Source organism: Silurus aristotelis, assembly GCF_946808225.1.
Source record: "Silurus aristotelis genome assembly, chromosome: 26".
Lineage (NCBI taxonomy): Eukaryota > Metazoa > Chordata > Actinopteri > Siluriformes > Siluridae > Silurus > Silurus aristotelis.
Genome location: NC_139599.1, coordinates 5,409,369 through 5,427,147, shown reverse-complemented (window position 1 = coordinate 5,427,147; position 17,779 = coordinate 5,409,369). Strand labels below are relative to the sequence as shown.

The 17,779-nt window shown below is 38.0% G+C and overlaps 1 protein-coding gene across 1 annotated transcript; it reads right to left on the bottom strand.

Moving 5' to 3' along the window:
- Positions 1 to 2,002: 2,002 nt before the first annotated feature.
- Positions 2,003 to 13,352, bottom strand: stip1 (stress-induced phosphoprotein 1). Its single transcript, XM_083530527.1, has 14 exons — positions 13,244 to 13,352; positions 10,640 to 10,849; positions 9,954 to 10,095; positions 9,289 to 9,430; positions 8,855 to 9,020; positions 6,680 to 6,806; positions 5,936 to 6,038; positions 5,588 to 5,708; positions 5,350 to 5,446; positions 5,121 to 5,245; positions 4,975 to 5,011; positions 4,739 to 4,842; positions 4,460 to 4,632; positions 2,003 to 3,677 (listed from the first exon to the last, which is right to left on the bottom strand). The coding sequence occupies exons 1-14, from the start codon at positions 13,250 to 13,252 to the stop codon at positions 3,605 to 3,607; spliced, it is 1,629 nt and encodes a 542-aa protein (XP_083386653.1). The 5' UTR covers positions 13,253 to 13,352; the 3' UTR covers positions 2,003 to 3,604.
- Positions 13,353 to 17,779: the final 4,427 nt, after the last annotated feature.

Below are 17,779 nucleotides of genomic sequence, written 5' to 3'. Positions count from 1 at the left end.
AGGAGGCATTGATGAAACTTTTGTAAATCAATTGAATGAATGTGTTTGTTGAAATACGTTTATATTTGTATAATCAAAAACTAATTAAATAACAAAACTAGTACCATATAAGGTAAAGTTTACTGTAAGGAATTAACATTTTCAGCAGCCAGAGGTAAAGTTTTCCACCAATATGATTCAAAGTTATTTAAAGTATTAAATAAAAATTTGTACAAAATACTAGCTATTTTAGGTTTGATTTTAGTTTGATTTTCAAAATGGCTGAATGTCACATTGCATTGTGGGTCGGTTCCAGCACCATCAGTTAATCACAACCATAATTATACTTTTAGTAATATTTTGGCAATATATTGTTGTATTTTTTTATATTACTTTATTATATAAAATAGTAATACTGTATAATAATATTATATCAAAATAATATATATAATATTACTGACATTAACACTTACCCTTTTAATTTACCCTTAAACATTTAGTTTAATTCTCACTACAAATCTCAACGATCTATTTGTCTCTATTTGGATCTTTGTTTTATACCTGGACACTAACTCATTTCAACTGCCAATATTCACTGGTCAATTTTCTTTTTTTGCAAGAACCAAATTAGACCAGCATCAGTTCCAGTAGCTAATGAAATTGGGTAAGCAATAAATCAGCTAATGGAAAACTTTTGGATGCCTAACCATAAAAGTCATGTCATTTTTAACATTTTATTCCAAATGTAATCCTCATTTGCTGTTATAATAATCTTCAACCTTTTCCTGTAGATTCAGAAGATTTACTAGATGGAGAAACCTGGGGTGCAGTCAGCGCTCCAATTCATTCCAAAGGTGTTCAGTAGTTCAGCATTCAGAGCTCCATAACAGGTCACTCAAGATCTTCAACCCATAAAAGCATTATTTCATGAAGTGGGCTTTGTGCAGAGAGACATTGTCATGCTGGAACAGGTTTGGGTTTTAGAGTTCAAGTGAGGGAAAAATATTATGCTTCTACGTCCGTAGACGTCCGATACAATTGTCTATACAATCCTAAACCTTAGATTTTGTGGTAAGACCAATATACAGCTAGAAAAGTCTGGTGTCCCAATACCAGTACAAAACTTCTTAGACTGAATTATGTTGTTACTTATAGCATAGTTAATTATCTAACAATTTTAGTAATAAAATATACTTTTCACATTAAAACATAATTTCATTGTTTACATAAAAAATTTTTTTACCTTAAGTTAAAAAAAGCAACTAATCCACACTGAATTAACACTGACACATTGACTATACTTACATTAACAAATACAAATATATTTCATTAGTACACAGTCAATCTCTTTACCTATTTAGAGCTCAAAATATCTGTATTTGGACCCACTATTTAAAAAAAAACAAAAAAAACAACTATGAATAAATATATATTGTTAGTTTGATTGGCTGGTTTCAGGACAGACTTCTATGCTGAGTCTTCAACCCACTGAGGTCAACTGCATTATAGTACAGTCTTGGATTGAAATCTGGATAATATAATGCTGAGTGTAATTGCAATTTGCTCTCAAATTTCATCAAACATGATTGGAAATGCTTTGCACACAACGTTGTACACTGAAGGCTGAAGGTTACTGCTGTGTGTGCGGCAAACATAAAATTAGGGTGACTTTTTAGCCACTATTTCTGCTGCTCCAGATGTTTTTCATTTAAGATCTAAAAGACATGAATCATAGACTGATTTAGAAACACATCCATGTGTATTTTTCAGAACAATCATGATGCATCAACATTTTAGTTTTATGTCATATCTTTCCCAGAACAGATACATTATAATCAAATTTGCATTAACATTGTTTTTCCAGAACACTGATCTGCCTACATAAGCAAATTATGACTTTGTTAAGTGCTGTATGATCTACATTCCCTAAAACTAGTTAATGCACAAGTATTACAACATTTATATCATCGATTATAATTTGGATCAATCGTGTAAGGTGCAACTCAAGTTGATGAGCTCAGGATTGTGTGGTATGTATGAGTTTATTGAAGTGGAAAAAGAAACATGAAAGCAGCCAAAGACATCCACATGTCAGATTATGCCTTGTATTAAAGCACAGATGAGACTGACGACTGAGAGGTTTGTAGATTTGCAGGCACCAAGACCTTGAGGTGGCATTTGGAAAGAACAAAGACTCAACAATGTCAAGTGGTGCCAATAATTTTTTGTGTGTGCCAAATTCATCGAAAAAGCCACGTATACAGTACAAGTGGCTGATTTAAGGTTGAATTTAAACTTTTGGGATTTGCAGACGTACACAGTTAAATGTCTCTTACACATTTTATCGCTTGGCATTTCAGAAGACAGCATTTTTTTTTAGAAATAAGCATTTTTAATTTGAGTTACATCCAACAGCTTGATATACTGCAAGTGGATTTGAAGGGACTCAAACCGTTTTCCATTAGAAAAGAATGTGTTATTTCACAGTGAGTTTTAACCACATCCAGACAATCAGGTTAAGAACCAGAACTCTTCTCATCACAACTCCAACTGTGCATTCATCTCATAAAGGGCTGATCACAGATAAGCACCATTAACCAGACCAGTTGTATAAAAAAATAATCATTGAAAGTTAGAGACTGATATTTCTCAAAGTTATCTGATGTCCCCAACCTCTTGCTATGGTGATTTTCGAGACATGCTCCTGTAAATTCAGTGTTTAAACCAAATGGAAAATTGTGACAGATGATGAAAATTAAAGAATGGCAGATAATTTTTTGGCAAAACTCAGATTTGTGAATATAACTTGGGTGAAAGGTGCTGCCTTTCCTTATTCTTTTATGATGATTATTATTTTAATCTCATGTTGCATGTGCACTTTATGTTGTTAGTTTATTGTAATTCCATGTTGCAATGTTTACTGCATTGTATATGGTTGAAATTACAATAAAAGTCTACGTGACTCGACTCATCCACGGACGTGCACAGCATTCTGTTTAAATGTTTTTACCTGCTGCAATTGCCAATGTTAGCCCCACTGCAAACTGACATCTCAAGTTAAAATACTTCCAATAGTCAAATCTACTATTTTCTCCGATAAAGTTTTATTTATAGCTTGAAAGTCTTGTTCTACAAATCAGATTAGCATTTATTTCTAGAAAGAAATCACTGAGCTGCCAATAGGATGATATTTAAAGCTTGAAATGGGTCACCATGTCTTGTATGATTTACTGTAAACTTATATGAAATACTAGATCATTTGGTCGATATTCAAAAGTTTTACTTTTCACTTTCTCAGAATGTTTTTTATTAAAAGATTCCATTCTGAGGCAGATGTGATTTAGAACGATAAGCTGCTGAATGAGAAACAAACATCTGTGATATGGAAACGCTTAGAAGCAAATGTAGCATTGCGTGTTATGTTTCACGTAACATTTTTTAAGGAAAACTACGGCTTTATACTCAAATAAGTATATTTATACTTTTGCCATAATGAGGGTGATTGTACAATTTGGTGAACTTTTTTTTTTTTTCATATGGGGGTGGAGTCTTCCTTCCTCTAAGGTCTTAAAGTGGTGTTGATCTGGATGGTGGTAGCCCTGGTTCTCCTCTGCTCTTTTGACGATCACCGGATGGCTATGAGCCCAACGTCTATGAGCTTCTGAATCTTCTGAGCGATAACTGGATTCTTCAGGTGGCTGCAGTGAAGGAGAGACAGGAGATGAACACATCAAGTCATGAAAGAAGTGCAAAGAATGAGGTACACTAACTTGGATCGATATGCACATATACTCGGAGAAGAACTGCTGACTGTTGAAAGACGATACCAAAGAATATCCAAGCCTTATATATGGTACACAAAGCAGGCTGACCCATGAGGTAATACTGACTAGATTTTACATACAAATAATTATTAAACATGGGGAAAAATTTTTTTGATTCTTAGATGTTCTGTTATTCTTGAACAATTCTTTAAAAGACGTGCACAATTCCAAAAATTGTACCGAGGAAATAAAATGCCATTATTACTAAGCAGTTCTAATGAAATGGATTTAAGAGCTGTTCGAATACTACAAAACTGCACTAGCGTTTTAGTTAAGCAAAACGATTTTCTCTTTAAATGAGACTTATGCTGAATATTCGAAGGAACGCTACAATATGCCCTCATATTGCATAAAAAAAAATAATTAAAGAATGAAAAACACCGATTTCTTTCCCCAATTCTCCTGTTGATTCTTAAATATGCAAAATACTGCTGTAAAAGTGCACCACTTTCACAACAGGAAATATTTCAAATAGAGTTTATACCAAACTGGCTTCATATTTACAATACAAGCTTCTTACATAAAGTGTAATCATAATGGTTCTGCAGACCCTACATAAATCTAAGCACTACAAGCTTAATACAATCTGCTATGTAGAAATAAAGGGAGAAACCTAGGATCCAGTTAATAGAATTAAAAATGTGTGTGGGTCTTACTCGCTGAGCGCCTGGGGGTCTTTCTGCATCTGCTCTAGGATCATGCGCATGGCAGGGTCACTCATGATCTGTTGCACCTCTGGATCAGCCATAGCCCGCCGCTTCACGTCCTCCGGGCTATCGTTTCTCATGGTCTGACTCACCAGGCAGCGCTGTATGCCCTCTGTGGCCTCCTACATGTGCACATACACACACACACATAAATCAAAAAACACTTTCTTACAAATAGACCAAACTGTGAATCTGAAATTTTTTTTTCTTTTTCCCCTGATTCTGTACCTTGGAGTTCGGGTCCAGTTCCAAAGCTTTTTGATAGGCGTCCATGGCTTTTGTGTAGTCCTTCATTGCCTCCAGTGCTGCTGCCTTGCGTGTGTATCCTTTAACTACACACACACAAAAATGAATAAAATACATTCTCTATACGATTAAAATGAATATTTAATGATATGAAAACTTTGTTTCAAAACCCCTCTCTCATTGAAAACACTGACGCATGTCTCAGGATATAAACTTACTGAAGGAGGGTTCCAGATTAATGCAGTCCTCACAATCCTGTAAAAGACAAAATCACACGTATTGTCGTCAACAATATAAACAAGGCTATGAGTAGAATTGGTGATGAGTGTTAGCCTAAGCATAGACGTGTTATCCTGTAATGTACCTTGAGGGCCAGTTGAAACTCCAATAGTTTGGTGTAACAGGCTGCTCTGTTGCTGAAAAGCTTGGCATCCTTAGGGTTTCTCTTTATGGCCTCAGTGTAATGCTTCATGGCCAGAGGGTAGTCACCTACACAACACAAGGTATGGAAGTTAATCCCAGAACAGCAGTTCCATCACAATGTTCACTTTTTCAAATAAATTTCAATATTCCAAGCTTCTGTATGCACACACCTTTCTGGAAAGCCTCATTTCCCCTGTTCTTCTCCTCCAGTGCTAGATCTGGGTTGATGTAAGCCAGTTTCTCCTGCTCCTTCACTATCTTTTCTGCCTGTTGAAGTAATACGCAATCAATTTATTTTAATCAATTATCTTTTTTATATTCTTTCCCAGATGGTTCTCTATTAAAGGGGCTCTCTGGGAGTAAGTCCAAGCTGTATTCTCTGAATGTGTTTTCACATCACAAACCCACCTGCTGACACTTCTTCAGCACCTCAGGGATACGATGCTCTGTCAGACTTTTGTTGAAGAACTGAATGGATTCCTTATACCGGTCCTGTTTGAAGTAGGAATTCCCAATCCTGGCATAGGCCCTGAGAGAGATGTCAGTGCCAACATTTAAAATACATACACAATAGCTTGTGGAAATCATGACATTGCTAGTATAGCTTGAGTGGTGAAATAGCTCTCTCAAACATAGATTTAGTTTACATGTACCTTTGTGGGTATAAAACACTATATACGAATTGTATGACTGCTCAACTAACTTTTTTTTTTTTACATTGGAGCTCAAGAAAAAGACAAGGTACACAATATTTACTTGGCGACTTGTCTGTAGTCCTCGCGATTTTCTCGTCCCACCTCGATGGCTTTCTCGCACAGCTCTCTACACTTTTCAAACTCTCCCTTTTCAAAATACACCGCTGAAATAAAGGAAAAAAGATTCAGATTTCTCAAATTAGACCAATAATAGTGGCTAGGGAAAATGGGACAAATGGAAATTAATGTTTTTTGTTCCTCACATAATATAATATAGAACAAAGTAAAATATATGGCTGGATTTTAATGGTTCTATGCAACCATAAATATAGAAACTATCTGGACATGGTGGGCAAAAGTGATGGCATTCTACACATTAAGTGCTATACATAATAGGAGTTTAAGCATGACATAATCCACCTTATAACCTATAGCTCACTTCGTATTGTGTGCAGTAAGCGTAGCCAAATAGTGTAGGGGATCATAATTTAAACACAATTAAATAAAATACCACCATTGACCTGTTTTAGCCCCATGCAATTTGCTAAACAACTCCATTAGCACAGCCACAATAATTTAATCATACTTCTACTGCTGGATAGCAAAAACAGACTAATTAGCCTGGCCGTGGAATTTACATTTAGTTTTTAAGTCTATTGACAGATATAATACAGGTAGAGAGCTGAACAGTGGAGAGTTGGGAGCCTTAGTCAAGAGCTCTCCAGCTTCTCCAGCTAGGCCAAGAAAATAATAGTCACGCTGCAGCATATAAAATGTTCAAGACAGGAGTGTGTGCTTCACATACCAGCCTGATTGGACAGATAGGTCATATTGGTGGGGTCATGCTTGCATGCCTCATCATAGTGTTTGAGAGCAGTCTCAAAATCCTTCTTTTTATACGCTGCATTGCCAAGTTCCTTCTCCTTCAATGCCTGTAAAAGAAATCAAGGCTCCATCAGATATAACCTTCATAAAAGTTCTAAATGACACACGGTGCATGTTTTTGCCAGATTACAGTCTGGCGATCAGAACGTTAAAATTGTGCACGTCACCATAATAACCAAGAAAATAAGAAATAAAAACCCATACTATGTGTTAGTGGGTAAATGAGATCATTTTTTTGCCAAGCAACAGTAAGAAAACAGTGAGCAAATCTCATGTGATCGATACCTGGCAGCTGTTCCAAAACTAAGATTGTATATGTGGCTATTATCTCCAACTACTGTCTTGTGGATTTAGAAAGTTGGCTCTAACAAAACCAAAATTAAATGTACAGTGGGTACCGGAAAGTATTCAGACCCCCTTAAATTTTTCACTCTTTGTTATATTGCAGCCATTTGCTAAAATCATTTAAGTTCATTCTTCTTCCTCATGAATGTACACACAGCTCCCCATATTGACAGAAAAACACAGAATTGTTGACATTGTTGCAGATTTATTAAAAAAGAAAAACTGAAATATCACATGGTCCTAAGTATTCAGACCCTTTGCTGTGACACTCATATATTTAACTCAGGTGCTTTCCATTTCTTCTGATCATCCTTGAGATGGTTCTACACCTTCATTTGAGTCCAGCTGTGTTTGATTATACTGATTAGACTTGATTAGGAAAGCCACACACCTGTCTATATAAGACCTTACAGATCACAATGCATGTCAGAGCAAATGAGAATCATGAGGTCAAAGGAACTGCCTGAAGAGCTCAGAGACAGAATTGTGGCAAGGCACAGATCTGGCCAAGGTTACAAAAAGATTTCTGCTGCACTTAAGGTTCCTAAGAGCACAGTGGCCTCCATAATCCTCAAATGGAAGACGTTTGGGACGACCAGAACCCTTCCTAGAGCTGGCCGTCCGGCCAAACTGAGCTATTGGGGGAGAAGAGCCTTGGTGGGAGAGGTAAAGAAGAACCCAAAGATCACTGTGGCTGAGCTCCAGAGATGCAGTCAGGAGATGGGAGAAAGTTGTAGAAAGTCAACCATCACTGCAGCCCTCCACCAGTCGGGGCTTTATGGCAGAGTGGCCCGACGGAAGCCTCTCCTCAGTGTAAGACACATAAGAGCCCGCATGGAGTTTGCTAAAAAACACCTGAAGGACTCCAAGATGGTGGGAGATAAGATTCTCTGGTCTGATGAGACCAAAATAGAACTTTTTGGCCTAAATTCTAAGCGGTATGTGTGGAGAAAACCAGGCACTGCTCATCACCTGTCCAATACCGTCCCAACAGTGAAGCATGGTGGTGGCAGCTTAATGCTGTGGGGGTGTTTTTCAGCTGCAGGGACAGGACGACTGGTTGCAATCGAGGGAAAGATGAATGCGGCCAAGTACAGGGATATCCTGAACAAAAACCTTCTCCAGAGTGCTCTGGACCTCAGACTGGGCCAAAGGTTTACCTTCCAACAAGACAATGACCCTAAGCACACAGCTAAAATAACGAAGGAGTGGCTTCACAACAACTCCGTGACTGTTCTTAAATGGCCCAGCCAGAGCCCTGACTTAAACCCAATTGAGCATCTCTGGAGAGACCTAAAAATGGCTGTCCACCAACGTTTACCATCCAACCTGACAGAACTGGACAGGATCTGCAAGGAGGAATGGCAGAGGATCCCCAAATCCAGGTATTAAAGACTTGTTGCATCTTTCCCAAAAAGACTCCTGGCTGTATTAGATCAAAAGGGTGCTTCTACTAAATACTGAGCAAAGGGTCTGAATACTTAGGACCATGTGATATTTCAGTTTTTCTTTTTTAATAAATCTGCAACAATGTCAACAATTCTGTGTTTTTCTGTCAGTATGGGGTGCTATGTGTACATTCATGAGGAAGAAGAATGAACTTAAATGATTTTAGCAAATGGCTGCAATATAACAAAGAGTGAAAAATTTAAGGGGGTCTGAATACTTTCCGTACCCACTGTATGCATTATGTCTCGTCTGACTACTAATTAAATAACCGATTCAATTTTGTATAATGCATAGTGTGTACCAATCTTTTGTTCTCTGGGAGATCTTCCTCTTTGGGAGGGGGTGGTGCTGTCTCTTTGGGTTTAGGTGGAGGGGGCGGAGTGGGCTCGTCATCTTCGTCCATGCCAGCCAGGTCGAATCCGAGCAGCACCGAAAGGGTTGTCATCACACGGGGGTCCTGCAACCTCCTACATAGATAAATAGATAGATAGAGAGAGAGATATATATATATATATATATATATATATATATAAAAAAAATTTTTTATATGATCCTGTCACAGAAACTGAAGTCAAAAGGGAGAGAATGATGGAGGAAAATAGGATTGGACTGTGTATAGAAAAATAAACTGATGTAAGTGGATGAGCTAGACAGGCAGCTAGAACAGAACGAAGAGCTCTCAAGACAAACATCTATCACAAACTTGGCAGAGAGAGATATTAAAGCGACACTTACGTCCCGAGTTCAGAGGGTTTCTGACGGAGCTGTTCAAGCAGCTCTTTGTAGCTGGGGTCAGAGAGAAGTGCTCGGGTTCGGGGGTCCCCTTCTAACTTCTCGTACAAGTTGGGAATTGCAAAGGGGTTCATCATCTTCTTCTCTGCAATGCAGGGACCAGGCACAGATTAGTGACAAGCGAAACAACAGAACAAAAAAAAAAAAAAAAAAATACAATAAATGATTATAAAATTCTAATTCAAATACAACTTCTGATAGCTCAGACTCCGAGATGTGTTCATTTCTTTTTTTTGATTCATTAAAGCTGGACTAGTTGTAGCATATGTATAGCATTCTTTTTTTTGCCAACTCATCTGAGAAAGATGATATTCTGCATGGCTTTGCCTCATTCCTACCATCAGTATGCCATGAAATTGACTGCAGAAAAAAAAAAAGCTAACAGCTGGCAACAAAATGATTAGCCTTATTGAGCATTCATACCTCCCAGTTGCCTAGCAACAATGTCCTCGCGACCTTATTCACTTGAACAACGAGAACACTGTGCTAACCTTTCCGTGTCAAAATCACAACTCTCGACACAGCATAAAATCCATAGTTATGGATTCTAAATCTGTCCTTTACTGGAACACTGGATGTAATTGAAGCAGCCCTGTAATAATGGGTACCTGCTAGTCGTGCCTCGATGTTCTGAAGCCCGTCTTTTAGCTGCTGGTTGGACGGCTCTTGCCGGAGACCCTCCTGATAGGTTGATTTGGCATCCTCAAACTTCCCTAAAAACTCCAACGCAGCAGCCTTTCGTGAGTAACCCTGAAATAAACACATCACAGAAAATCACTACATTAAAAGCACAAAAGCTAATTTATTACAATTACCTCCAAATTATTGCTGCCCACCAGCGAAGGTTCAACAAGCAATACATCAAATGTCTAAACCGCTAATTCTATACATTTAATTCAAAAGTAATAAAGAAAGGACAAAAAAAAAACCTTTGACGTGCATTGCATTACAAAAACCAGCAACTGTGTGTTTGTGTACAGAACTGCAAGTCAATTTACAAAGACAGTTCAGATTTTTTCAACCTTGAAAGTTCTAGTGAAATGGAAAATATTTAACGACATGGCCGAGTTTCAAACGGAGCTTACTATACACTACTATAAAGTCTTAAACCTTTGTGGTCAAACCATTAACCAGCTTGCTAATGGACCACTGGATGTCAGTTGTTTTGGAAACAGAAATTAAGCAACTCCACTCGGGAAAACAATGAAGCTGTTGTGCTTTTCCATCACTCGGCTCTGAGAGCTGATATAACAGAGTGCTAAACAACCCTCAAAGCACTAATAGCATCATTTACCTTGCCCCAGTCAGGCTTGATCTTAATGGTCTGGCACGCATCCTTCAGGGCGTTCTCATAGTCGGCCTTCTTGGCGTAAGCAGCTGACCGGTTGCTGAAGAGGACATGGTTGTTTGGGTCTAATGCCAGAGCCTCGGTGTAGCAGTGCACCGCTTCATCAATCTTCCCTGCGCTCAGCGCCTTATTACCTTGGTCTTTCAGCTGAGATACCTGAGGGAAGAAAGGCACACGTAAAGGGTCGCAAAACAAGCAAAGTTTAAATATGGGTGCAGTGCAGTGTGTGGGTAATTTATAAGTATGCCTTCAACTATTTCATCCGCTGGGGTGAACACTAAAAAAAAAAAAACCGCAATCATGCCCAAGTTAAACTGGCAAAATTTGACTACTCTTGTAACGGGACATTCATTTGTATACTAGTTTAGCTTGGAAACAAACAAATTCATAATTACTTTTTTATCAACATTAAGTCAGGGGAAAAAAAACCCCAAAACAAGTAGGACTGTGTGGTTAAAAAGAAATAATTAGAGATAAAGCACCCCGATGTAAGCATTAATTCCCCATAACTGCACCTCACAACAGAACAATGTCATTTTTTTTTACCCAAGCAAAATATGTTTTCAATTCCTGTTTTAACCTACCTTTTAGACATTATGTAAGTAAGTTAATAGCACAAGAATTTGCAGTTTTGTCATAATGCAAAGAATTTCTATAGCATGAAAACATTAAAATGTTAGAAAACTTAAAAGTTACAGACTTGTGAACCTCTGACTATATACTATATATGACAAGATTCTGTGATTTCTTTGAAAGACTAATAACTAATAATAATCATCTAACAGTATCAAATACACCTTGGACCAATGTGTAGACTATAAAACCACAGATTTGTGCTTTTATTTAAAGCTGTTGCATTTTCTATTTCACTCGTGTTCGGAAACAAAAATCGTTAAAACATTGCCGTAACATTTCGGAGGTATCTCCGATACATTTACATACCCTGCGATAACCGCACCAAACAGCCAATTTGTTGTTTTGTATTTCCTTAAGAAGGAGAAAACCATCTTTGTTTGCTGAAATATGATATTTTTTGCCATCTGTCACCCCTTACTGACTGTTAACACCCAACTGTTTACAGCAGAAGGCCACATGCACAAACACAACCATTAGAAACAGGTGCTGTGATACTAATAAAACACTGAGCTATTTTACAACCGGTGAGAATCTTTTAATGTTCTCAGAAATTATTAAACAGAACGTTCCAAGGTCAACTAAAGGAGAAAATGTAGGTCTACAAGTGTCTAACGACAGACTTCGAGAGATTCTTACACTCAATTATGAACACACCAGATACAACTCCATCTGCCTGTGAAACTCACTGGGCCTGAAATTGACTGATTCAACATGCTTTACATTCAAGCTTTATTTTGACCGGCAAAAATTTAGCATCCGAGTTGTTAAAATTTTAAAAGTGAGCTTGCGTATCAATATTTCCACCAGGAGACCAGCTGGTGTTCAAGAAATTATTCAAAAACATGCATTAATTTCGTTTTTCGCTCATTTATGTGGACTTTGTTTAATAGATTGAATCAACACAGGTCAAGTTTCGTTCATCAACATTTTTACTGCGGTCATTTACACGCTTCAACTTCACACGTTTATGTGAAGATTGTTTCAATGCATACTTTTGTAGGTTTGAAACGATTCAGGTCTACACCTGTGCCACTGACAGCCACTGTTACTGACAGCGGACACTTCCTATGAAGCCTGCTAGATAAATGAGAAACCTGGATTTTGAAGAAATGAAGCAAGAAATTGATCTTTCTTCTCTCAACGCCTGCAGCTGCTTTTTTTACTATACGCAACTGCTTTTATACTGTGGCCATCCATGTCTTAGCAAAGTACAAAAGATAGTTAAGTATAAGATCTCCAATGAGTGCTCAAATCTGCAATAAAATCTTTGAAAACCAGCGATTTGAACCTTAAACACAACAACTTGATCATACAAGATATCAGAACCAGAAGCTTCCCTGAGCAGATCAAACTCAGCACCTGGACCATCCAGAAAGTTCCAGATGAATCCATGAGAAACCCGGACACATTTGACGGGTGCTCGTTTTTGCAGGAAAAAAAAAATCTAAACATGTGTATACGTTATGAATAAACGCGTTTATAACATTCTGAGCATGCAATGACACTTCTGAGCTTTTCCTCAGATCTCGGTAAAGCGCTAGCTAGTTAGCAAACCGAAGCTCCAACATGCTTAGCATTGAAGGTGACACTATAATACTGTTATCCACCACACAAATACGGATTATTGTTCGCCATAATATTTTGACTAATCAAAATTACAGACACTGTTAGCAAAACAATGTGGCAGACTCTCATCTCTTTTTCTTTGGATTCTAGCTAACTAGTAAGCTAGCAGCGTGGCTAACAATGAGCACTACTGCAGTGCCGGTGTTTTTCACCAGCAGGTCAATTGATACAAGACAACAATAATAAACTGATATATTAAAAAATAAAGCGTATGTATAAAACCAGTGCTTCGATTTAACCAGAATATTTATTTTATTCGAGTAAACGAGGCTCATTCGTGGTACTTACTTTCTCCATGGTGCAACCATGAGGTTCCAGAAACTACTGTGCTTAGTCCCCGCCTTCTCATAATACAAGCGGTACTGAAAAACCGGGTTGCCATATGTATCTAAAACCCAACACCCTCACAAAAACGTCACTTTTGGCCTGTCGATTTGTTTATTTATTTTTCCTTACAAACTTTACAAACTTTTTATTTCAATTCGCAAATTAAAACATATTATATATTATTATATGAATTCAGAGTAGGTGTTTATACTGAAACGAAGATTGTCGTTTTTTTGTTGTTTTTTCGAAATCATGCCAACCCATTCACGTCACCGAGGAAAAGTGAACTGCCTCACCAGATTGTCTCATTTGTCATCGCTTATTAAGCGCACTCCTCTCTGATTGGTTGTTGCGCGACACGTGGTAACATTTCAACCAATCAGAAGTCAGTACGCTGGCGCTGAGGTGGGAATGAGTAAGAAAACGCCAGAAAGATTGAGAAGCTTCTTATGAAGGAGATTTATATATTAGTGTACAATATTATATTGCTATTAATAAGAGCACCAGAGCTTTCCACTACACATTCTGTTTCAAATTAATGTTATTTAGTTTTTTTTGTGTCATTTATAAAAGTAACTGTATGAAATAAATATTATAATTGAGACCCTCCAGAGCCCATATGTAGACCCATAACTCTGAGACTCTATGAAGTGATTGCTGATGTTGTCCATAATGTCAAATAATTTTATTATAATTATTATGTATGTCAAATAATTTGTTTATGATTCTTATTGTTAATTTATAATCACTACTTCTACTCTTCATTAGTATAGTGGACAGTACCTCCACCTGTCATGAGGAAGACCAGGATCCAGTCCCCTGATGGGAGAAGCAACATTTGGGGAAATAGTGATTTATTGGTTAAGGCTCTGGTTACTGATTGGAAGGTTGGGGTTCATTGCCAAGCTGTCACTGTTGATCCCTTGAGCAAAGCCCTTACACTTTCTGCTCTAGAAGTGCTGGATCATGGCTCTCTGACCCCAGATCCTTATGAGTGATGGAAGAATTTCACTGTGCTGTAATTTATATGTGACAAATATACACTTGTGGCATTGGCAGATGCCCTTTTCAAGAGCAACTTACATCTTAGCAGTTGAGGATTAGGGGCCTTGCTCAGGGGCCCAGCAGTGGCATCTTGGTGGTGCTGAGATTTGAACTTGTGACCTGATCCAGAGTCCAATACCTCACCCACTGAGCTACCACCTCCCACCCAAAAGCATCTTCTAAACATTTTAGGCTAACGGTTTAGGCTCTGGCTTACTAAACAAACGATCAGGGATTTAAGCCTCATCAATACCAAACTACCACTGTTGGGCCTTTAAGCAAAACCCTTAACTCTCCCTGCCCCAGGGTGCTGTATCTTGGCTGGCCCTGTGCTCTGACGCCAGCTTCCTAACAAGCTGGGATTAGCAAATAAATAAATAAATAAATAAATAAATAAATAAATAAATAAATGTCACTGTACTGTAATGAATGTGTGACAAAAAAAATGCTTTTCTTCTTTTCCTTCTTCTTCTTTTGCAGCTTTCTTGTGAGAATTTGTGACCATTTAGACATTAGAGCAATAGTGAAATCAGGCACTGATGTTGGCTAAGAACATATGGGGTGCAATCAATGTTCCAGTTCACCCTAAAGTTATCAATTGGATTTAGGTCATGTCTTTCTTCAGGTCATGGCTTGCTTTGTGCACAGTGGTATCGTCATGCTGGAACAGGTTTTAGTCCTTTAGTTCTAATGAATAGTAATTGTAGTTCATTTGTTAAGCTTTTGAGCTATTGTTGGGAATGTGGAAAGTTTAAATCTGCCCAGCTCTTATGCCCTTATGGCTTTGCTGAAACTTGTAAGCCGATTGAGCAAAAATAATGTAAACTAAGTAGTGGATTATATGAAATTTTTAGAGAGTTGCTGACCTGATGTGTTCTTCTGGCTTGATGGACAAATCTCTATAGTCTCTCTCCAAAATCTAGTGAATGTCTTCTCAGGAGAAGAGTAAAAAGGGGATTACTCTGTATCAATACTGATGGATTGGAATGAAATAGAAATTTATCCTCAGGTGTCAACAAACTTTTGTCCCCCTTGTATATAGATTTATGAATCTTGAAATTCTGGCTCAGAAAGCAATTTTATCTTTGCGGTGGTTTTGAGGGCATTGCTTCTGCTAAGAGCACAGATCTTTAGCCTTTTTGTTCTACTCACATTTTCATGCTGATGTGTCTGTGGTCTCACTGATTACAATTACTTCTGAAATCTTCTGTCTTATCACACACACATATACACACTCACACACACTCATTGCTGCAGCTTTAACGTCTGTCTGATTGAGAAGCAGCTCTCACTCAACGACTCTCACACTTCACGAAACAGAGCCAGCTGCAATCAATACCACACTCACTTGCCAAAATCCCTGCCATATCTCTCTCTCTCTCTCTCTCTCTCTCTCTCTCTCTCTATATATATATATATATATATATATATATATATATATATATATAAAAGTTAAGGTCAAATATTATAAAGTAACATGATTGCACCTTTCGGAATATATTTGTGCCACATAGCCTAAAAGGCACAAACTGACACGGTACTAGTGAATACCTAATTGTAATGAATTCCAACAATGAATAACCAAAGTTCTAGTTACTGCTCAATCTCTATAAATGACCTTTACCTCAATTCTCCTAACCAGTCATTAAATTCTGCTGATTGGAAGAGCCTCCATCCATCCATCCATCCATCCATCCATCCATCCATCCATCCATCCATTCATTCATTCATTCCTTCATTCACATGCCTTGCCACTCATTGATTCATTGATTCATTGATTCAATCATTCATTCATTGCAGCTTCCATCATCATACAGAAGAGGGCAATGTTCGACTGCATACTGGAAGTGTGTTACCTGTTTAATTCACAACAAGAATTGATTCCTTTTGTCTGACTGTCTGTTCATGCACAATTGGGATTCTGCTAAATGCATTTGCAATGTTTTAGGGATAAATGGCTATTATCGCATGGTAATCATGGAGAAATGTACAAAGCCAAATGATTTTCTTTTGGATATTTAGATAAAAGTATACAGTAACATTGAAAAATGTATTTAAATTAGCAATTGGGGTGTTGCTAGCAAGGTCTGGGTTCACAGTTCCCCCTAGAGGGAAGCCCCCTCTAAATCAATTTTCACTAATCACTGTTATTCTCTGTTGAAGGTCCCCTGGTGGTCTAGTGGTTAAGATGCAGCGCTCCCACCGCTGCGACCCGGGTTCGATTCCCGGTCAGGGAACCATCCCCAGCCACTCTTAGTGCCGGTCCCAAGCCCGGATAAATTGGGGAGGGTTGCGTTAGGAAGGGCATCCAGCGTAAAACATGTGCCAAATCAAACGTGCGGAGGATCCGCTGTGGCGACCCCTAACGGGAGAAGCCGAAAAGAAAGTATAGTATACTGTTATTCTCTGTTGAAGTATTTCTGTCATCTTTTTTTATTCCCTATCCACAGGGCAAATGGCTTCTTGAATGTGTTAATGAGGATGTCAGTGTTGTAAACTGTATGCCATGGCCATTGTATGCAATGCCACTTAATCTTAACCTTAAAGTAAACAGCTATGTGAATGATTGGAGTTTTATGTTAGTGGGCATTCAGAACCACCACGACCATCAAAATCCCCAGTTAGATGGTGATGAATTTGGAACATCGTTTGAAAGAATTACGTATATTATTCCAGGACAGTTCTTATCGGTAGAAGAATGCTGAGGATGGAGCCACCAGTAAGGAGAAAAGACCTAGGAGGAGGTTTATGGATGTGGTGAGGGAAGACTTGCAAGTAGTTGATTTGGAAGAGGCAGATGTAGAGGACAGGGTGGTATGAAGATGGATGATCCGCTGTGGCGACCCCTAATGGGAGCAGCCGAAAGAAGAAGAAGAAGAAGAAGATTCCAAGACATTTCTTAATAAATTTGTAGAATCAATGCTAAAGTGTATTGTTCTTGTGATTTGTGGCTCAATACCTTATTAACACGTGCAATGTTTTTTTACTTTAATTTGTTACCAGAAATTACACTTAAATAGTAATACAGGCTTTCTTGTGTGTGTGTGTGTGTGTGTGTGTGCGTGTGTATGCATGTGCGTGTGTGTGTATATGTACACACATGAGTAACTCGACTTGACATCTTTCATTATGATGCATATCTCTGCAGTATGTGTAATGTATAGCTGTGTATAGTCACAGCCTGTCACGGTTCAGCCATTTCATGTGCAATAAAAAAAAATCCAGCTTAACACATACTGAATCAACACCAAATCATGCTAATGTGGAATCTAGACTGGTCCAGTAATTAGTTTCAATTATCTTTGGTGATTATACATAAAAATAATTTTCAGGTTTTAACAACATGATAATAACACTTTTTTACAGGCAAGTGCACCATGGCATGCTACATTTGCTAATCAGAATCATAAATTATCCATGGCCTGGGTGACTACCTGTTTTTTGAAGGTGAAA